At 39.9% G+C, this 23,582-nt stretch overlaps 1 protein-coding gene across 8 annotated transcripts in view; it reads right to left on the bottom strand.

Annotated features, from left to right (window-relative positions):
• The window catches only part of FRY (FRY microtubule binding protein), a 364,004-nt gene that overhangs the window by 127,501 nt on the left and 212,921 nt on the right, over window positions 1-23,582 (bottom strand). For all 8 annotated transcript variants that reach the window (XM_067562954.1, XM_067562948.1, XM_067562949.1 and 5 more), the window contains 7 exons: window positions 20,070-20,325; window positions 16,985-17,167; window positions 15,961-16,047; window positions 14,433-14,692; window positions 13,917-14,106; window positions 11,752-11,876; window positions 11,111-11,168 (listed from right to left, as the gene is read on the bottom strand). In XM_067562954.1, the coding sequence (XP_067419055.1) occupies window positions 11,111-11,168; window positions 11,752-11,876; window positions 13,917-14,106; window positions 14,433-14,692; window positions 15,961-16,047; window positions 16,985-17,167; window positions 20,070-20,325 (1,159 nt within the window). The remainder of the gene's footprint in view (window positions 1-11,110; window positions 11,169-11,751; window positions 11,877-13,916; window positions 14,107-14,432; window positions 14,693-15,960; window positions 16,048-16,984; window positions 17,168-20,069; window positions 20,326-23,582) is intronic.

Here is a 23,582-nt window from a genome sequence, read left to right as displayed (position 1 = left end):
TATGATGGAGTACTACTACATTTGTGTGTACCATAGTACAGATATGCTTACATAACAACACAGCTATATAGGTTTGTTCACATTTCTAACTTTCAAAACAATTCTTGAAGAAACAGTTTGTAGCCATATTTGTCTTTGAGGACAAAGTAGATGTGGTACTCTTGAAATTCTAGACCAGAAGTAACTTTTAATATTCAAGCTTTGATGCTGAAAACACACTTTCTTCATGTGCTGAAATATTATCATATGATATCCAAGAATCCTGCCTCTTTGATATTTGAAAATGAGCATCTACAGCACTTCCTGCAACCATGGTAGTCTTAATTCATAAGCTCTCTCCTGTATTTTATACTCACACTGGGAAGAAGTGTGGTTTAAAGTGTCTCAGAACCCCAAGGCTTCCTCTTCACCTAACACTTCTAGGAAACTCTCCTTTACCTCCAGAAAAATCTCTGCTTTGCTCCTGACAAATGCGAAGTCAGTTAGCAAAGTTTGCTCTTTGCCTGAACAGCTGCAAGTGCAGTCAACAAAGCCTTCCTGGGAGTGAAGGGAGCTACAAAAAGAAGTTACTCACCTTGTGCAGTAACGCTAGTTCTTCCAAGATGTGTGTCTCTGTGAGTGTTCAACTGTAGCTGTGTATGCATACCTGTGATGCTGATTTGAGAACTTTGGTGGCAGTCCATCCCACGCACGCATGTGCTGCTCCCCACCTGCCACGAGGCCAGCCAGCATGCACGGGCAATCCCTCCTCAGTTTTTTTTCTACTGCAGAGTCAACTACTAGAACTCTGAAGGAAAGGGTTGGAAGTGGGTCATGGAGCACTCATAGGGATACACATCTCAAAAAACCATCGTGACTGCACAAAATGAGTAACTTCTCCGAGTAGTATTACTATGGGTGCACCACTATAGGTGCCTTCCAAGCAGCGCCCACCACTGGAGGCTGGGACTTTGTAATTGACTCTCATATGGATGGTAGTACAGTAGCACTGAATTTGGTGTCTGCAGCCGAATCACCAAGGATGGCATAGTGTTCTGCAAAGGTGTGTGCAGATGCCCAGGTAGCTGCTCTGCATTTTTCTGATATAGGGATACCCTTGGAGAAGGCGATGGACAAGGAAACTGACCCTGTAGAATGTGTGTGTATTGAAGATGGGGGTGTTAAGTCACACAATTGGTAACAGAATTTAATACATCCCAAATCCCATTTGGAGAGTCTCTGAGCTAAAACTGCTGTGCCTTTTGATCTATCTGCAATGGAGAGGAAGAGTGTCGGAGATTTCCTGAAGGCTCTTGTCCTGTCCAAAGAGAAGTCCAAGCATATGGAGGATGGCTTCCCTATTATCCTGATGGGGTTTGGGATAATAGGCTGGAAATTGAATGAGCTGTTTATGTGAAATGTGGAAGTCACCTTGGGAATGAACTTCAGATGTGGTCTAAGCTTAACCTTGTCAGGGAAGAATACCATGAAAAAGGGATGTGTCATCAGAGCCGCTATTTCTCCAATCCTTCTTACATAAGTGATGGCGATAAAGAATGCCATCTTCATGGAAAGGTGAATTAGTGAACAAGTGGCCATAGGTTCAAATTGTGGCTTAGTCAGACTTTTTAAAACTAAATTGAGGTCCCATTGAGGACTGGTAAGTCTAGGTTGTGGGAAGAGGTTCTCTATGCCTTTGAGAAACCTCTTCGTAGTTGGGTGTAAAAAGATTGAGTATCCTTCTACTTGCTCATGGAAAGTTGCAATTGCTGCTAGATAAACTTTCAGCGAACTGATAGAGAGTCTCAGTTTCTTGAGAGTCAACAGGTAGTCTAAGATCACTGGTAAGGTGGATGTATTAGGGATATGACCTTTGGGCTAGCACCAGAACTGAAATCTCTTCCATTTCTGTAGATAGGTATGGTGAGTAGCTCCTTTCTTACTGTGCAATAACACTTCTTGCGCCTCTTCAGAACAAGATGTCTCTGTGCACTGGAATCATGAAGGAGCCAACTTTGTGACATAGAATCCACAAGTTGGGATGGACAGTGCATCTCTCGTTCTGCAATATAAGGTAAGGAGTGATTGGAAGAGTAATCAATGGACATAATGCCAGCTGTGACAGGTAAGGATACCACATCTGTCTGAGCCAGGTGGGAGAAATAAGTATAATGTTTACTCTTTTTTTTTCTTTCAACAGGATTTTCAGCATCAGAGGGAATGGGGGGAAGGCATAAAGAAGGTCCTTGTCCCATGGAAGGAGGAGAGTGTCTCCCATCGAGTGTCATGCAATCCCCATTCTGGAGCAGTGCCGTGGACATTTCTTGCTCTGGTAAGTAATGAATAGGTCTATTATTGGTGTCTCCCATTGTCAGAATATGTCACCGAGTACCACCAAATCTAACTCCCATTTGTGGTCATGTGGGAATTTGTGGCTTAGACTGTCTGCAGTTGTGTTTTCCCGACAAGTAGGCCACTGATATAAGGATATTGTGGGAGAAGCATCAGTTCCATTGTTTTAGTGCTCCTACACACAGGGAGTGAGACCTGGCACCTCCCTGATGGTTTATGTAACACATGCAGGCCATATTGTCTGTCATGACCCTTGTGTGCATGTTTTTGATCAGTGGAAGAAAGTTAGCACATGTGTTTCTGACCGCTTTGAGTTCAAGCAGGTTGATGTGGAGGCATTTCTCTGTAAGAGATCATTGGCTCTGTATTGTGTGAACATTGAGATGCACACCCTATCTTAAGAGGGATGAATCAGTGTCAGGAATAGAGATGGGGAAGTATAAATAAACTGGATTCCAGTATAGATGTTTACTGGATTCTCCCACCAGTCCAGGGATTGCTTGACCCTGTGGGCATCGATAGCGGTTTGTTTATGTTCTCTCTGTTCGGCCTGTAAACTGAACCAAACCATGCTTGGAGGCATCTCATGTGTAGTCTGGCATAGGAAATAACCAATGTGCCCGTGGCCATGAGCCCCAGAAGATGGAGGCGTCAGTTCCTATGAATACTGGCTTCTGTACTGGTATTAAAGTCGATTTATGTTCGTTGATCTGTAGGCCCAGATTCTGAAAGAGGTCCAGTGTGGTCTGAGTGACTCGTTAGGTCTCTAGGAAGGACCGTGCCCTTAGAAGGCAGTTGTCCAGATAAGGATAAGTCATGATGCCTTGATAGCATAAGTGAGCAGCCACTACCAAGAGGATGTTGGAGAATACTCTGGGGGCCGATGAGAGGCCAAAAGGGAGTACTCTGTATTGGTACTGGTCTTGGTTTACAGTGAATCTGAGGTAATGTCTGTGGCTCGGTATTACTGAGATGTGGAAATATGCATCTTGAAGGTTGAAGGCTGAGAAACAGTCTCCTTTTTCTAATGCTGGAATGATCATTGATAATGTGACCATCCTGAACTTCTGAGCCTTAACAAACTTGATGAGCACTATGAGGTCCAGTATGGGTCTGCAACCCCCTTTTTTCTTCAGTATCAGAAAGAAATGAGAGTAGAAGCCTCTGCCCTTTAGATGTGTGGGCACTGGCTCTATGGCTTCTATACTGAGGTGATGATTTATCTCCTAGCTTATCAGGCTCTCATGAAAAAGGTCCCTGAAGAGGGACAGAGAAGGGTGTTTGGAAGGGGAAGGGAGGAGAAATGGATGGAATATCCATCTCAGATGATCTCCAGCACCCATTTGTTAGAGGTTATCCATTCCCAGGTTCTGCGGAACGGGGCGAGAGTGATAGGTGTCCCCAGAGTGCCACCTGGGCCTGGGGTACCACAATGCCCCCTTAACTCCCTAAACTGGGTTGTCTCCCACACTACTTTCCTACTGACAAGCAGTAAGCCCCTCGAAGTGCTGTTATCACCCAGCCCAATAGTATATGGAGCCCTATGCCCAGCTAAATTGCATGAATGCTCTCAGAGCCACTTATGAATCTCACAGAGAATGGCCCCAGCCAGTCCTCCCCAGTTCCTTGCCCAGTACCCCGAAGTTTCCCTGTCCTGCTTTGGTCAGAAGTCTGACCAGTTTAGTAAGTTTATCACCCGGCTCACCCCTACCTCAGTGTGGAGAAGACACATCAACTTTTGTTAACTGAATGAGGATTTTTCCAAACACTACACTGAAAAATAGGTTTGTTAGCTACAGAAAGGTGGACTTTAAATGAGTATAAGTGGCAGGCATAAGAGATTAGAAATAGGTACCAAAGAATAAGAATAAACACACAATCTAAATCTTAAATCTTCAACATTTGGCAGCATCTAGGTTAGGCCGTTTTCTCACCCCACTTGAATGTCCAGTTCTCAGTATACAGGCTTCTCCTAAGCCTGGGTCCAGTCTCTTTCTGTTCCAGCATTCCTGTTGCTTTCAGCATGGATGGGGGAGGAGAAAGGACAAGGCCTGCATATTCTGTTCCTTCCTTTATATCTTCTGACCATGTGGCCACTAGCCCACACATGTCCGTGTGGGCCCTGCTGAGCCACAAGGTTGCTCAATCCCTCCATGCGAGTGAGTCAAAGTTAAGCAATCTCTATTGTATAGTCTTGTGCAACTGTCGTATTGTAAATCCTTTGTTTACAACTCCTTTGCTGGCTGATGACTGCTGAGCCCCTCTTAGGTGGGGATGCCTCCTTTGCTGTTACTAACAAGCCTTTAACATTTTCCAATAAAAGCAAAATCTCATATGTGTATCACTAGTAAATAACAAGTTATTTTGACAGAACAATGGGTATTAGCAGATTATGACCTTCCATTAGATATCTTACATGGCATGCTTAATATGAATTATTACAACTGTATAGAAATGATACATATGAGGTTTACAGTGTGCTGCTTTGGGGTACAGTATGTCACAGCAAGACTGCCTACGAAGGTACGGGTAGAGTTTTTCAGCGTGAAGGGAGGCGAGTGTTCTACGGGCACCTCGACCAACCCGTCGAAACTGACTCTTTGAGGTGGAGGGCTGAGGTGAACTTTGCTGAGATCCTGATATCTTCCATCTAGGGAACCTGGTTTTCTTTCTTTGGGGTTCATATGATCTTTGTGCATAGTGAGATGGATATTGAAATGAGTAGTGTGAGGGCTGTACTTTTTTTTAATACCCATGTGTATAGATCATGAGGGAACGAACAGTGGCCCTTGAATCTTTTAATGTGTGGAGGGAGCCATCAGTTTTTTCAGCAAATAATTTCATCCCCTCAAAGGGGAGGTCCTCCACCATCATTTGGACCTCTGGGAAGCCAGAGAGATGAAGCTATGAGGCCCATCTCATCACAATGATAGTCAAAATAGATAGTGCCGCCATGTCAGCTGCATCAAGTGTAGACTGGAGAGACATTTTCGCTACCAGCTGGCCTTTGTTGACAAAGCCTTTAAATTAGCCCTTGTGAGAATCAGGGAGCTGTTCAATAAAAGAACTAGGCTTCACATAATTCCAGTAATCATACTTAGCCCACAAGCCTTGATAGTTCGCTACTCTGTATTGGAGGGTGGTCGAAGAGTAGGCCTTCCTCCCAAACAGGTCCAGGCACTTCCAGTACCGGTCATAAGGGGTGGACTTAAGAGTGGTGTTGATGGCCTTTAGAGTTAACTTCATCCACAATGATCGAATTGGGAGGCAGGTATAAGAACAGGAATTCCATGTCCTTAGCTGGCATATAATATTTCTTGTTGGCCCTCTTATAAGTTGGTGGGACAAACACGGGAGTCTGCCATATCACTTTGGCAGGATCCAGTAGAGCCTCATTAACAGGGAGGGCCACTCTGGAGGAAGTGGAGAAATGTAAAATGTCCACCACTTGTGGTGTGACTCAGACACCTCTTGTAAAGGTACTTGGAGTGCCTCTGCCACCCTCTGTGCCAAATCCTGAACAGTTTAAAATCATCTGCCATAGATGGCAGATGGGGCATCAGAGTTTCGTCTGGTGATGATGACGAGAAGTTGTCTGGAGGAGTGACTTCCTCCTCAACCTTGACCTCCAGTTCCTCCCTTGCCTGCTCGGGGAGTTGAGAAGCCTTTCAGGCAGTGGGTGAAGGAGGGTACTTCCTCAGCTGTTGGTAGGCCACACTAGAGGTGATGGAGGCCTGTTGCCTTTGGGCCTGCCAGGGGTCCCAGTATGGCTATTGTGGTGAGAAAGGGCCCAGTGGTTGGTACCACGATTGCTCAGACCAGAGAGGCTGTGGGTCAGAGGGGCGGTATGCCCGGAGTCCACAGTGAAGCTGGGCTCTATACTGTCAGTGAGAAGAGCATTGGGAACCTAGGTCCTTTTGGTCACTTTCTGATTCTGATGACGAAAAGGGTAGTGCGTGGCAGGAGGTTGTTGATGAGCCAAGGGCTCCGGGTGAACTCAGTACTGGGGCCCAGTACTGAGCAGAGAAGAATCCGGTGTGTCAGACACTGAAAGATCCATCTCACACTGGAAATCTGTTGGTGTGGAGGGTGTTGGTACCAGTAAAGGCTGTCGGTGCTGAGAGGCTTGCACCGACAGTGTTGGGGACTCAGACCTTATAGAAGCAGGGCTCATTGGTGCCTGGCATATCATCAGGGATACCAATATTGATGACCGTATCAACGGAGCCTTCCCCTGGACAGATCTTCTATGTTTCTCACACCCCTGCGGTACCGAAACTTCTTTGCCTGACCATAAGGTCTGTAGGCATTCCAATTTTCCCTGTCAATACCGCGCATACCCTGGGTACCAGAGTTAGATGGCTTCAGTGCCATTGGTACCAATGATACTGACCGAGCTGGAGATCATTTTTGGCTCAAACGGGGCTGATCAGCAACGCAGGAACACAGACACACCTATAATGGAGCACCTGTATGGACACTACTTGAAGAAGAAAGATTTTTGGAGCACCTGTATGGACACTACTTGAAGAAGAAAGACTTGTTTTGTCCTGTCTTGTCTTTCAATGGAAGCACTATATAGTATGTCTTCCCCTCTCCCTATTGCTCTAAATGAGAAAAGGATCCGGGGAAGGTGATAAAACCAGTCGCTGGATTTAGTAGTGGAATTTGCAGACAGTATAGGAAAACCTCATTAAAAGTGGTATTTTCCCTCAGTACAAGCCCTGGTCTATACTTCAAAGTTGTACCAGTATAATTATTTTGTTTAGAGGTGTGATTTTTTAATCAATATAGTTATACTAGTACAATCCCTAGTGTGAATGCAATTTTATCAGTTTAAAGGTACTTTATACAGGAATACGTTATACCGATATAAGCACTTTTATATTGATTTAACTGCATCCACACTAGGGGGATTATAGAATTACAACCATACCAGTATAGTTAAACAGGGCAGTTTTCTAGTGTAGACAAGGCCTAAAGGAAACTAAAGTCCCTCCTAAATCCTGTCATACAACAGAAATAAAGAGGTTACTCACTTGTGCAGTAACTGAGGTTCTTCAAGATGTGTGTTCTTATGGGTGCTCCACTTTAGGTGTTCATGCACCCCTGCGCTCGCAACTGGATATTTGTAGTAGCAGTGCCCCAGTTGGGTCCCACATGTGCGGTCCCCATCTCACACCGTATTAGAGTTATCTGGCACTGTACGACCAACCTCCCCACCCCACCCCTGGTTCCATCTCTACTGTAGAACTATTTGTGTGAAAGCTCCGAAGTAGAAGGGAGGAGGGAGAGTAGTGGAGCACCCACAGGGACACACATCCCGAAGAACCTCAGTTACTGCAGAAGGTGAGTAACCTTCTCTTTTTCAAGTGAAGTCCCTCTGGATGCTTCACTTTAGGTGATTTCAGAGCAGTGCCCTCCAGTGAACGGAGGGGAATTTGGAGTTGAAGTCACGGCAGATGATAATATGGTAAGTCCCAGTAGTATATCAGAACTTACATGTTGTTATGCAAATGTATGGGCTGAGGCCCAAGTTGCAGCTTTACAGATGTCCTCAATGGGGATGTTGTTGAGGAATACTATCAAGGTTGCTACTGCCTTGGTGGAATGTGTATGAACCCCTTTAGGGGGTTGTAGGTTGTATTGATGATAGCACAATTTGATACAGTCAGAAATCCATTTGGAAAGCCTTTGCATAGTTATGGTGTCTCCTTCTGAGTGTTCAGTGATTGACATGAAGGGTTTTGTAGATTTGTGGAATGATTTTGTTTTGTCTATATAAAATGCCAATGCCCTGCGGACGTCTAAGGTATGAAGTATCAATTCTTTTCTGTTGCCATGGGGTTTAGGATAGAATATTGGTAGGTGGATGGGTTGGTTGAGGTGAAATGAGGAGGTAATCTTAGGTAAAAATTTGGAATGTGGTCTTCGAGTAACTTTATCTTTAAAGAAGATTGTGTAGGGTGGGTCTGCCATGAGGGCTCCCAGTTCTCCAACCCATCTGCTTGATGTGATTGTGACAAGAAAGGCTACTTTCATTGAAAGGTGGAGAAGAAAGCAGGTCATCAAAGGTTCAAACAGGGGTCTGGTGATACCCTGAAGAACTAGTTGAAGTCCCATGATGGGGTGGGTGTTCTTACCTCTGGGTGAGTGTTACTGAGACCTTTAAGAAACCTTTTGGTGATTGTGTGTGCAAATACTGATAGGTCGTCCACATTGTGGTGAAATACTGTAACAGCTGAAAGGTGTACCTGGATTGAGCTCATGGAGAGGCCTGATTTCTAAGTTCTAGTAAGTAGTCCAGTATCAGGGATAAGGGAGAAGAAGCTGGTGTGATCTGTTTGTTTTGGCACCAGTTATCAAATCTACCCAATAGACATATCTATGCAAATGGTGATGTTACTCTACGACTATTTAATAAGATGTTCTGTACTTCCTCCAGGCAGGCTATTTCGGGTCCTCGTAAGCATGGAGCAACCATGCCTTGAGATAGAGAGTTTCTAGGTTTGGGTGCAGGATTTGACCTTCGTCCTGGGAAAGGAGACAAGGGAGAAGAGGAAGGGTAAGTGGTTAACAAACTGACATTTTGAGAAGGTAAGGGAACCACATTTGTCAAGGCCATGTGGGAGCAATCAGAATTACTGTGGCCTTTTCTAGTCTGATTTTGTGAAGCACTTGCACAAAGAGGAGAATGGGAGGGAAGGCATATAAGAGGGGAGCATTCCACTTGATAAGGAAGGCATAGTCCAGGGAGTGACGGCCCAGTCCCACTCTGGAGCAAAATTGGGGACATTTGGCATTGTGTGAAGTAGCAAATAAGTCTATGGTTGGGAATACCTATTGCCTGAATATGTTGTATAGCAGCGGTTCTCAACCTTTTTTTCCCAAGTACCACTCCGGTCAGGTAGAGTCAGGTCAAGTACCGCTTCACCTGACTGTACCTGGCCAGAGTACTACTCGGAAAATAAGCGCATTAAGCACTTTCAATCAATACCCTCCGCCGAAACCCTACAGCCATTTGCCCACTTTCGGCGGCGGCAAGGGGGCATGATTCGGCGGGGGGAGGGAAGAACGGCAGCGGCGGCTTTTCTCAGCGGGCGGGGGAGCAACGGTGGGAGGTTTTCTCGGCGGCGGTGGGGGGGGGGAATCGGCGGCGGGCGGGTTTCTCGGCCCTGGGGGGGGGGGGGGGGGAATCAGCAGCAGCGTTTCTCGGCGGCTGTGGGGGGGGATCGGCGGCAGGAATTCCTGAGGCACCACTAAAGTCGGTACCATGGAATGGCTGGAGGTTGGTACCGATGATTGTGCAGTGATTGTCGGTGCATGTGCCATGGTGGAAGGCACAGCATGGTTTATGGTGTTATGGAGCCACTGGGAACTGAGTGCGTGTTCGGCTCCCTTGGTACCAAGGTATGGGATTTTTGTTTCCCTTTATGCTGGTTCCGGAGTTAGTCTGCCTGGGGTCTCTTGGTCTTGCAGTAGCCATGGTACCAAAGGGTCCCTCAATTTTGGCTATGGAAGAAGCTGGTGTGGTTGGTACCACAATGGTTTGCCGGTATGAGGAACACTGTTTCTTGGCATAGTCCTGTACCGGTACAGTTGTAGACTGCTTTTTTTGAACTTTTCTTGGTGGGTTACTCCTTAGTTTAAACCATGGAAGTTAGACCTCTGTAAGAGGCTGTGGATGGAGAGCTCTGTCCAGGAGAGGTTCTTGCCTCTGGCTCAGATGCCAATCTGAGAGATTTCTCTATCAGGAGGAGTTTAAGTTGCAGGTCTCTTGCTTTTCTAGCCTGGGCTTTTAGATTGAGGCAGTGTGAGCACTGCTGTGGTATGTGTATCTCGCCTAGGCAGTGGACACACTGTGAATGCCTGTCTGAGACTGGTATTGAAAGCCTCCAGGTGAGGCAGTGTTTAAAACTCAGGGAACCAGGCATGCCCCTAAAGTGAGTGGTTTTTTCCCCCTCTTTGAAGGGGGAAATAAAATTCTACTCTAACAGCTTCTACTTCTAACAGTTTAGGAAACCTAAACTTTTATTGTTGAGGGAAAAACAATTTTTTTTAAAACAAAGATTAATGGGGATAAATGGAACTACTTATACCTATCACTAACAAAGTTTAACTAATGAAAACTATGCGGATTATATTAGGCAAAGAGGAGGTACTGAAGCTTGGACTTGAGCCAAAGACGGTAGAGAAGGAACTGAGGGTGGGGAGGGTTGATTGCATAGTGCCAGATAACCACCTAAAGTGGTCTGAGATGGGGACTGCGCATGTGCAATCCAACTGGGACACTGCTACGACAAATCTCCGATTGCAAGTGCAGGGGCACACAAATACCAAAAGTGGAGCACCCACAGACACATCACCCAAAGAAGAACCACATTTCCAACACTGTTGTGAAACATGATTGTGGCTCAGTCACGTTACAATATGTTTTTCCCTTACCACTGTTAGAGGGAGTTTACTATATCTAAGTTCACCATGAAGAGGTGCACTACTGTATTAACTAATTTGTTCCTTCCTTAAAACTAAATACAAATGTATGAATTGTATATTTTACACAGTAATTTAATTTAAAATTATCCATTTAAATTCAGTTTTAAATGTAATTGCTTTAAGTAATTTTTTCAACACAATTATTGAAAGGTTCCTTTATTAAATGTCAAGTTAGACTTGCCCATAGCATATCTTTCTGGTTTTGTTTTTTTAAAGAAAGACATTTACTTTTTTTAACTTCATGTTGCAATTTAAACAAACAAATCTCATTTCTTCAACTAACCTCTGGTCTTCTTTCTAGGGCTTCTTTCATTAATGGGTGAAGTTCTTCTACTAATTCCCTAAATTAAAACAAAACAAAAACTTTCTAAACAAAATCCTTCATAATTGCATCTGTCTTCATAAATTACATGCTCCTTTTAAGATAGAGTATTACACTGCACTCTCTTTATAAGGTATTTATAACACATTTATTGATCTGTACAGTGTATGTTCACTCCCAACTATGTATTTGGACACTGATATCCTTGTGGTCCCACAAGCCAGGACAGATCTTAGGAAGGGTTCCAATTAGGACTTTCATTTTGCCCATGTTTGACACTGCAGTCAGGCTGCAGTTTCTACACCTAGGCAGTGGGAGAAAATACTAACATTGTGGTAGTTCCACTTAAGTCTAACACAAACAGAAAGGAAACATTTTTGGTGCTTATGAATAGCTAAGTTATTGGAAAAAGCTACCTGTAGCTTTCACCCAGAACTTCCATCCAATACCACATCACAAACATATACTGCTAATTCAGTGCTCCTTGTCACTCCCTAGTTTCCTTCTCCCACAAAAATCAACATCCTATTTATTACAATAAAACAAAACAGCATATCTGAATTAAAAGCAAGCTATTGAGATTACTGTAAACTGTGCAGTACCTGAAAACAAGAGAATTTGTTCTTCCAAATCCTAATACAAGTGATTCTGTGATTTCTATGCTTTCAAGTCTCATCAAAGGCACTAGCTGTTTTAACAGGACTCCAACAGATGGGGTTCCTATAGCCTAAAATATATTTATTAAGAAATCACCAACATTTCATTATTAGCATTATTTTTAGTGAATAAACAATTATAGATTTCAAAGCATGAATGAGTGTAAATGTGGAGATGTTCTAACTGGCTGTCTTCTACATCACAACCATGTCAGTAAAGTCCTTTAAATATATGGGTATCTATCAGGGTGGATTGATTTAAATCAAAACAATTTAAATCACTGATTTTAATTATGATTTAAATGAGCAAGCAGAAAACCTAGATTTCAATCACTGATTTTAATCTTGTTTTACATTTGAACTTCTTAGTTATTTTCCTTAAAAAACGTTGATTCTCATTGGTTGGTAACCATTAAAACACGTTGATTTGTAACCAGATATACTCTTTGCACTAAATTTCAAGCTTTTTTTGGTAACCAGGAGGATATATTATATCTATACACATTTATTTAAACAATTAGATAGCTTTAACTTACATTTATTCAGATTCTTACTTTTTTACATTATTATTATATTAGAAAATGGTGAATGTTGCATTTCTTATTTACTAGATGATTAATTTTAACTTGTGATTTATGTTAAGCTTTATTTGGATGGAAATTCAATTTAAATTAAAAATGCATAAAACAGAAATTTTTAATTAAATAAAACTACCTTAAAATGCATTCAATACATAAGAAAAAAGGTTATCAAAACATATTTTGCATTTAGAACTAACTGATTTATTAACAGTTTATCAATCCATTCATCCATCAGCTGGAAGTTGAAACAGACAAATTCAGACTGAAAATGAGGTGAATATTTTTTACAGAGGGTAATTAACCATTGGGACAATTTAACAAGGGCCATGGTGGATTCTCCATTAGTGACAATTTTGAAATCAAGATTGGATGTTTTTCTAAATGATATGCTCTAGGAATTATTTTGGGGAAATTCTATGGACTGTGCTACATAGGAGATCAGACTACGAGATGATCACAATGGTCCCTTCTGGCCTTGGAATCTACTGATCTATCATTAGCAAGTTGAACTGATTATTTCTGGTCACTGTGTCCTTCAAGATTTTAGAACCAGTAGATCTCATCTTCTCACATCTAGTTTTTATTGATAGATTGGAAGAGAAAAACAAGCTTTCCTGCTTTTTCAACTTCCAACTGGTTACTTAACTTTGAATAAACTAGTCATTGAACTGAACTAGCTGAATAAACTGAAATGAAGGACACATTCTCTCTTCACCTATAGAAAAGGTCACTGCTATCAAAAGCTGGTTTGGCACTTCAACAAACTCTAGTTCCAGATACTTAGCATACTTTTTGTGGTTAATTTAAATATTTTAAATATATTATAGTAAGTTTAGGTCTTAACATAGGTTGTCAGTTTCAAATTTAATATTAAATAGTTTATTTTTTATATTTTATATTTTTAATTTAAATGAAACATCTGATTTTTAATTTTTTAATCAATTTTTATCCACCCTGGTTTAAAGGTTTTCTTTATTTTCAAAAACAACATTGTACTTTAGTTTTTAAATTTATAATATCAACAAAAGACTCCAGTCAATGAATTGTAGGAACTATCACATTTCTCAAGCAGTTACCACTTGGCCTTTGGTTTCATAGCACACGCTATGAATGCAACAGATGCAATAATGACTCAAATACATCACTCGTGCCTTATTGCTTAGGAATATGTTATAACAGTACTTAACAGAGTGATCTGCATTAAAAGTATGATATAAGGTAAAGTTAACATTAGTAAATGATGTGTATCATCTCCATACTTTGAATATATACTACTTAGAATGCGAATTACCAGCATAACACAGTAACATGCTGCAAAAGCCACTCCAATTATCAAATGTTTAATGGAAAACAGTGTAATGTGCTGTACAAATGAATGTTTTCAATAATAAATAAAAATACTTGAAACAAATCACAGATATCAAAATAGTCCTCGGATGTACTTTTATCACTACTACTTGACTTTCACATTCTTTTCAAAACATATTTAAAATAATTACAGAATAATTCTTCTGAAGCATGCCATGTCACCTTGTTATCGTAGCTCACTGTACCATCAGGAGTAGTAGCCATGATCTCTGGAGTTGAAGCACGCAAGTGTCCAGGGCTCATAATACTGGGTTTTGCTACTCCAAAGCATAGAATAAGATAGTTTCTCCACAGAGTTACATAGTTGTCTCCACTGCTTGCTGTACTGGTTTTCTTTGCATTAACAGGGATACTGGAATTTAAAAAAAACCCCAAATAGTTAATTCCAGTTCCTAATTTTAATTTTCAAGGGCTTTTTTAAAAGCAAAACAAGCTATACACGCGAAACAAAAACAATACTATTAAATCCTAAATAATGGAAAAAGAAAATCAATGAAGGTGATAAGAAAAAGAATCATTATAATTTAAATTGGCAATCACCAAATTAAATACCAAAAATTCTGATACTATTAGAAAAGGTGGACTGTCAAACTGGTATTAAAATGTGGGACTACATAATTTATATTATAATGTCACAAATCCTTAACAAAAAAAAATCATATACGGAGTATCACTTACTTTGGATCCACAAGAGGCATTATTAGCTGTAACCTCGTAAAAGCATATGGCCAAGCATAGCTAAGAGCTGTAGGACAATGTTTTGGTAAATTCTCTTGTCTAAGAAAACTGAAGAGGCAGAGAACCCATGGGTCTTTAACTGACTGTGCAAATATCCAGACATGGGAAGGACTTTTTACATCATAATGACTATTTACTAAGACTGCATTCCATTCTACCAGCCATTGCAAATCCACATTGTGTGTTAATGGTAATGTTGTCTGTGGAAATAGGAAAAAAAATTAAAAATCACAGTGATAATAACTTATTCCCAACAATTTAGGTCACAGTTCAGCAAGCACTTGGGCATCTACTTCCTAAATAAAGATGAATTTAGGCATATGGTTAAGCCCGTTGCTGAATCAAGGCCTTAATCAATTATAAACACCACCTCCTGTTGGCAAGAGCTATTTCCGTCATATGAAGAAAAAAATTTCCTTACTGTATATTCCATAACTCTTTTTAAAAGAAATATACCCATGGGAATGAAAGCTAAAAAAAGTATAAATTTGGTATATTAATTATATGAATTAAAACTGAAAAACACTGATATTTTTCATACATAATCATAATCTTGTATATAGAATCTATTTTTATATCATATGCCAAACTTTTTTACTGACAAATACAAAACAAAGGAACTAACAATGACTAAACAGGAGACTAGATGGGCATATGTTTTTATACACATATTTACATACATACACATACTGATAAAGATATACATTTTAAGTGAAATTTGCAGTTTTGTTAAAGGCTTTTGTACTTCAGTCACTTAAATGCTTTTGAAAATTTTACCCATAAATAAAACCCCTGGAACTAAGCAGATATGTACCAATCAACATTTTTACCAGTTTGCTTGCTTGTTGTATTTCTTTCCCTCACCCATCTGTCTTTCTGCATGATGAGGTCTTTGGGGCAGAGGCTGTATCTTTCTTTATGTTTGTAAAATACCTAGCACATATTGGTTGCTACTGTAGTACAGTATACATTTTATGACTGCCAGGACAAAAAACACCAGAATTAATACTGACACTTATCAAAAGGGAGGTTCTATGTACATTAAAGGATAGATCCAGAGCTGATGTAAATTCTCATCACTCCACGGATTTCAGTGGAGTGCTGACAATTTACACTTGCTGAGGATCTACCCCTATAAACCATGTAATAATTGGGGATATATTACCACTGTCTATCATCAGAGAAATTACCATTACACCAGCAAACTCTGCTGGTATAGTAATAGTGCAGTGACAAAGGCAACTTGTCATTCAGCTGAATAATAAATGCATTACCTGTAGTGTTAATATGTTTTTCAATACAACTTCAGTTTTTAAACTAATCATATATCTTCTGCATCTTTAGCCTGTGGCACAGGAATTTTCTTTGCATTTCTAATAGCTTTCTTTAACTATTTCACATGTTATATTTGTTCAGTATCTATGTTTGGTGAACCATTAGCAGTCAGTGAAAATGAACAAGTACTTACTGAATCAGAAACTGCCACATGAATAAAACTTTCAAGAATAGAAGAGCTTAGCTGATCCATGACATCAATCATAGGCCTGTCATCATCCTGTACAAATTAAGGTAATAGCAGTCATTGACTTTCCTTAGCTAATTGATTCTTTTCACCTTTGTCTCATACACGAAACAGAACTGCATGCAAGATTATAATAAGATAAAGAAGTGGTGAAAAAAATATTCAGGTGGTTATCTTGATGGATAAATTTTGCCTCTTTTTGTATTAACGTCAAAGTCAAGCCTAGCTTGTGGTTTGAAAGGAAGTTAATTATTGGCCTTAGTTCACTGTTTACTGAACAAAAGTGCATATCAGAAAATTCCATACGACTTGGAACATCTGGCATCAAAGGGAATGAAAACCTATCTTAACTGTTTAACTAAAGCATTCCTTTTCTATGAACACACATATTTGTGTTCTCAAGCAGTTAGATGGCTCAGTGTGTTGGGGCCTTCCACACATAACAAGACTCTGCATGCTTTTATATCTGTACAAAATAAAAGAGTTAGACTTCTGCACTATACAAGAAATATTTTATGTGAATAAAGTTAACTGTTTATTGTGCTGTTTTTTGTTCAGTAGGCTGCCATGTTGTTATAGTGAATTTCATCTTCACTAAAAGTTAATAATGCTGATGATATAAAAATTATTTGCCCAATTCAAGGAACAATTTTACAGTATAACTTTATGGGTCATAGAAAAAACCCAGAAAAAGGATTCCATGTTGTGCAAAACTGGATGTTCTTTTTGCACAACTGACCAGGTTTTGCACAAAGAACATGTGATTAGTGGTTTATACTAAACAGCCTGTAAATTGAAAATCTGCAATAATCAGACAAATTAAAATGGCAGATTCCAAATAGGTCAAACTTTTTTTTAATAATAAATGATCTGTTGCATTACATACATTATGGTAAAGCACTGTTAATTTTAGTTTAGAGCTTTATCTCTGGAAAATTTTCATTTGAAACTTCTAAAAGGAAATGCATACCTCTGCCTGCCCAAGGGCGAGAAATAAAGCACGGATCTCTCTGAGAATCAAAACTGCTAGTTTACGTGTAGCAACCTGGAAACTACAAAGTAGGACCAATGCAAATCCTTCCACAGCATGTAGTACGTTGGAATAAGGACTTCTTTCAGACTGCATCCTATGGCTTGATCCGTTTGGTATCAACTGCAAGAAATGAGAAAACTATACTCAAAGAGTGAAATATTAATGGAGAGTGAGGATGAGGTTATGAGAAATGTCCTATTTGGTCAGAACGCTCACGAGAATGAAAAGATAGGCAACAACTTTATTTTAATTTTAAATGGGAAGGGAGACTGACCCCACCCAAACTATCAGGCATTAATTGGGTCCCATGTGGGTTAAATGATCTCATGCCATACAAAGAAGGAATGAAGGTTGGTTCCCTTAGTGGCTCTCCACTTAATTCATGATTAAGCCCACTGCTAGATTTCACTATCCTCCTCCTGAAAGGGAGAATGAAGGTGGATGAGGGAATACATAATCTCCTAAAACTTCCTCTTATCCCAGGGATTAAAAAGGTCCACTAGTCTCTCCTAGGGCCTGTGCTCTATCCCAGGTGCTAACCCTTTGAAGCCTATTACCTGCACTGGACATCAACCAAAAGTTGCAACAATATTTTTTGAAATGTATTTAATCCCCTTTTTAATTATTTCCATAGGTACTATAATTTATCCTTATTATCCCCACCTGCTTCCAATATACCCATTGGATATCTTGTCACTCTTGCCCAGAGGGAAAAATTCCTCCCTGATCCCAAAACATGACTGGTTAGACCTACAGCAAGCCTGGAAACCCAGTTCTTACATGTACAGCACCTTCAGGGCAGATGGGACAGCTTTCAGCAAGAAGAATGCTTAAACATTCCTGGAAAGGGGGATTTGCTGGAACCATTCAGCTCCCTCATCATCCCTTGAATTGACCAATGTGGTGGCTAAGGGAGGAGAAGCTCTACTCCATTCTCCCCAGCTCCAGCCACCCTTATACCTGCAAGATCCACATTTGCATTCTGAACAGGAATAGAGGATAGGAAGGGGGACAATTGCTTTTCATATTTGTGTTCACATGCTGGTTCAAGATAAGCAATGAGCATTTCTACATGCAGGATAAAGCTCTTACAGCAGATAATTAAATAATTGTGTTAATCTCATTGCTGACAATGCCAAGCATTCAAATATCATGAGTCAGCCCCCTCCAAATCATAATATTGATAAAAGAAATAAGACAAAAGTAAAGGGAGGAGGATGTCTTTTTAGTTGCCTTCTGATTTTTGAGCCTTTATGCTGCACTCAGGTCACATTTTCAAGCTTTCTTCCCCAACTATAAGGTCTAGAAATTTTATTTTATTTTTCAATGAAAGCTGAGATTCTCATGTGATTGTGGGACTCCAGAAGCTGAGGCTTTAAGAAAAAATTAATATTGCAACATTCAATAAAATCATGAGAGTCGACAACATTGTGAAGTAGAATGATCCCAACTAAAAACACTAGTTTTTAGGGGCTATATATTGTTATTTATTCAACAAAATCTACCATGATATATCATGACATAGGTGTTAATATGGTGCTAGTATGGTGAAAGAGAACATGAAATTGTATATTTAGTGTCCAAAACTGCTTTTCTATTTTTGCACTGTTGATTGATTTTGGAAGATTCTTCTCTTTCCCAGACTTCAGACTCCCTCTGATATCTTATAGGGAACTTAATACCCATTTCATACATAGGCATTTGAGAAAGATAAAGAGAGTATGATAGACAGAGACGTATATTGGAAAGTGTGATTAAGGGTTAGTCTACACTAGAAGTGCTATAGCTGTGCAGCTGGACTGATGCAGTTGCGCCGCTGTAGCGCATCTGGTGAAGATGCTCTATGCAGAACAGAGAGAGCTCTCCTGTGGGCATAATAAAACCACTCCATGAGAAGAGGCAGCTGTGTCAGAAGGAGAAGCTCTTCTCACAACATAGCGCTGTCCGCATTGGTGCTTAGGTTGGTGTAACTTATGTCATTCAGGGGGTGGCTTATTCACACCCCTGAGTGACATAAGTTATACCGACATAACCTGCAGTGTAGACAAACCCTAAATCTTTTAGACTTTGACAGATCGTTTAGGGAATACAAACAAAAAAAATTATTGAAAATTTCTGCTAAAACCAAATGATTTGTTCAGTTTTTTGCTCAGCTATTTTCAAAAAGTGCTCTCACTCACCCACTTATTTAAGCCCTTTTAAGAGATCTCAAGTTGGGCACCAAAATATTGAGACACCTAAATTCCCTTTTGAAAATCTTGGCTATTAATGACTTATTTAGCCAAACAAAATGGGATATAAGGAATTTCTTTGGATATGAGGGAATTCAGATAAGTTAGGTTTTTTCATGTTAGTGATGCACATTGGGGTACATAATCTAAAGCAGATAATGATTTTTGGATAAGTGGGGCTCTGCTGGACCTCATAAAAGTACTTAATTGGAAAACATTTTATTCCCTTTGATATTATCAGTAAAATTAAATACATAGCTAGATTCATGAGACAATGTAACACATAGGAAGGGTTATACTGATGCTCACAAATTAGTATTCACAGATCATGAATATGTGAATTTTTAGGCAGTTTGAAGGGTAACACAGAAAACCTTTGAGCCATTTTAACATTATCTGTCAGTTATAGTGCTGGGAAAAAAGCCTCTGTCACTCCTGACCCATTTATGTGTTTTTGTTAACAAGCCTATTTTGATTTGACATGAATTCTCCTATGTTGCTGTACTACATGTACTATGCTGCAGAAGGTAAAAGCTGTTCTAAATACTTAATACTGCCTCAGCATGGCGAGATGGACTAGATAACCTCTTCAGGTCCCTTCCAGCCCTTCCAATGATTCTATGTGAGAGCTGAACTAATTGTTTTATATAAAAAAGTCTAACAGCAGTGAATTTTGCTGGAGTGCAAATTGAGTAAATTAGGCATACATAAAACAGAACAATGTCCAGGAAAAGTTAAATAGCATCATAAATTGGTTTAACTATTGGAATGCAGTTCTCTTTTATTCATACCTCTGATGATCTGTTTTTTGTCTGTTCACTGGCTTTTCCTGGAGTATGTATTACAAGTTTCCATTGTGTAAGCAACTGTAGCAGCAACTTCAGGGAAGTATCAAGAAGAGTGTGATGCATATCATTCACTTCACGTAGTAGAAAGTTAGTAAAACCAAAGAGCACATCTTCTCGCCAGTCAACAAAGTCAACAAGTAGACCCTGTAGAGAATTTTGTGCAATGTGCCGAAGTTCATCATCCATGTGGATAGAGAGTCTGTATGTTAAAATAAAAGTGACACTAAAAGCATAAATGCCATTAAATGGTGTAAATGAACAAAGTATAACTCAATAAATTAACACTGATAGAAACTTCCCAAACTTAATGTAAAATTTTATAAAACTATTCACACTTTTATTGTTATTGACCACAATCACCATCCTCAAAATTTTATATAAATTCTTGTTACACCAGTACTTGAATACATACACAGATCCAAGAGATATGTTTGCTCCAGTCCAAAAAGTTACTGTAGAGCAGCTTTATGAGCAACTTATTTTTTCACTTACCAGATCACGTTTCAAGATAGTTGAAATATGTCAACTTTGCAGTTTCTCAGAACGAAGAATATTGCTGACTTGATCACTTATGAGATCAAAAGTCTTTCAGGATAATGCATGCACCTCAGATTTTTTTTTTTTTACTTCCAAGATAAAATCAAACAAAAAAAACAAACAAACCAAAAACTCCCATGAGCCCATAGAACAATTAAAATGAACCTTTGACTCAGCAGAAGCAAATCACAATTACCAAGAGTGGAGCTTTAAATGAAATTAAAAACACCTAACTCAAACACAAAAATTGCCTCAAACTCTCATTTCTTCTGGGAAATAGAAATAGAAATCACAAGCTCCATGATACTCTCCACTTTTTAAGAACTAGAAGTCTATCCCTCCCTAAGTGTTTTCTAGGTAATTAGCATTTTAGATCCCATTTTTTCTATTTTATTTTCTCTGTTCCTATATTTGCACCTCATTTGTGCCCTTTTCTGATGGACAGCGGTCCATGTTTCCTCTTTAAAACAAAATGAGAAAGCCACTTCATAGCTTGTAGCTGGGCAGAAAGAAACACTTAAAGATCATATGCTCAACACATTTTTTAGTTTGTCACTTCCAAAACTTTGTAACCCAAAGTTGCTAATGTTGATGGAGGAGTTAACACCCATGTTCCAAGTATTTAAATTTAGTTGTCACAGAATATTTAGAAGTGAGGATATATTTGTGAATAAACAGGGAAAAATTTAGAGAGAACATAACAAAATGCAATGGACCAAATTCTTTTCAGTTAAAGTTGTATGATGTGGTATAATTGAGAGAAGAATTTGGTCCAGTGTATGTAAAAGTTAAGTTAATTGACTCCAACCAGTCTGAAAATTCTTCATAATCAAGTCAAAGGTGGCTTTATTCTATGCAAGGAAATTTTAATGGCCATGGAACTTCACCAACACAGACCATGATGCTAAAGTGGATTGCTATGCTTCAGGATCCTGTGGTGGCATAAGCTTCTACCCTAGACAGCAAAGGGCAAAGTAGCTCCTCTGGGAACAGTCAGCCTCAACCTGTGGTACTTGGAGGCCTGTCAAACCTGAGATGGGCAGCTTCTTAAAAGGGAGGATCCAAACCCAGTGCACTGTGGCACTCAGAGGGAATCAGAGCTAGAGCACAGAGCGGGGGCTGCTTACTCAAGAAAGCTGCTGAAGAGCCTCTGTTGCATAGACTCTCTGGAGACAAAGAGGGATCATCTTTAATTCATTTTTCTTTCATTAGGGCTCAGGGCATTCAGCCTGGGCACCTCAAACATACCAGGGATTAGGAACCTGGTCCCCCTTCACAAAGACTATTGACCTTCTGCCTTGTGAGCAACAGTGGGGGAGCCCGGACTGTTTTGCGGACTGCAGGATTATTTTGTTTGCCTTTTACATTTTGAATTGTTATGCCCAGAAGGGAGAAGAGAGCTGCCTCCCTATGACTTACAGTCAGAGAACCATACCCCACATTCCAAACCAGTACTACAGTAAAGTCTATAGCCAAAAGAACAACATCTGGTCTGAGAGAGATGCCCACCTTTACACCTGAGGTATAATCTGTGACAGATCCACATGAAATTTTTTACAAATTGGGAATTACTGTATTTTTCTGTCATTAAAGGAAGGCAATTTTATCACTTTCTCCTTCAGACACTAAAAATCACAAAATCAAGCAATAAACTGAGATTATGACCAACTCATTTATTAAATGACTCTTCCTAAGTGACACATGGTGGTAATGGAAAACAAAATAGAGACTAAAACTGTCTCCAAGCTTAAATTTACTCTATAAATGCATTGGACAACATTATCAAGGGTGATTGAAGTTAAACCTAGCATAAAACCATAGCTCTGTAACATTATGGTTACACTATGGTTAGTGGAATCAGTAGAATGGATAGGGGCTGCATTAAGAATTTCTCCTCATTACTAAGAAGTAGGACCTAAAGAGAACTCTTTCTGGTAAATAATTTGGTTTGGCAAAGTCATTTTTAGGATGGGGCAGATCAGATGATGTCAAGAAAATATAAAGACAAGTCATCATGCAGTTAATTTGGTAGTAGTAAGTACTTTAGTTTCTAACAATTGTTACTGAGCAAGAAAGATCACCAGAGTAAGTCAGTAAATATTTGTTTGTTTGCACTTCTGACCTTAAATCTAAAACCTACCTTGGGGATTTGTAATGAATGGATCCAGTGGGCAGCAAAAGGCAGAATAAAAGCTTGACATCTGCTTTGCTGCTTGTAATTTGAATGCAGCTGTCTTGGAAGAAAACCTAGCTTTTGAGTTACAGATTCTTTCTGGGATTTGCCAAAAGACACATCTGTTCTACGGATGAAAATTCAAACTAAACTGTGGGTAAAAGAATCTGTTAAGACAGAGATGTTTAATCTTGAGAAAGGACAACACATTAATAGCTTTTTGTCCAAACATCAGAGCTCACACAGACCAGTAATGAAAGGTGGCCCAGGACTCTGGATTGCTCTTTTTAAAAGGATTAGAGTTAGGAAAGACTGAATCCCCAAACCTTCAGATTCTGTATGGATTTTAGTCACAAAATGTGACGACTCCTGAACCTGAAGTGAGAAAATATTGTAACATAATATGCAGCATCTCAACACCAGTAAAGCCCCTGGGATGCAGCAAAGCTGGCAGGAGAAGACTGGTATGAGGGAAATTGCCCATATTTGAGTTGCAGCTGGGAAAACTTTCATTGTTTTATAGTGAATGCACTTTAGTCTGATAAAGATGTAAAAGCAGCTTTGTGTCTCTACATTAAAAGTCATTGGAGTAGTTCATAAACTTCCACCTAGATTCAACTGTTATGCTACTTCCAAAGTTGCCTTTCAAGGAAGCTACAACTGCCATGGGCCAAGCAGAGGATTGTGAGTGAGTGCATGGGCTGACATGTCATTGCTAAGCTACTCAGATACTAAGAATGGGCCCC

Source organism: Emydura macquarii, unplaced genomic scaffold (genome assembly GCF_026122565.2).
Source record: "Emydura macquarii macquarii isolate MOO-44397 ecotype Brisbane River unplaced genomic scaffold, CSIRO-AGI_Emac_v2 contig_2473, whole genome shotgun sequence".
NCBI classification, from domain to species: domain Eukaryota; kingdom Metazoa; phylum Chordata; order Testudines; family Chelidae; genus Emydura; species Emydura macquarii.
This window is presented reverse-complemented; position numbering and strand designations above follow the sequence as displayed.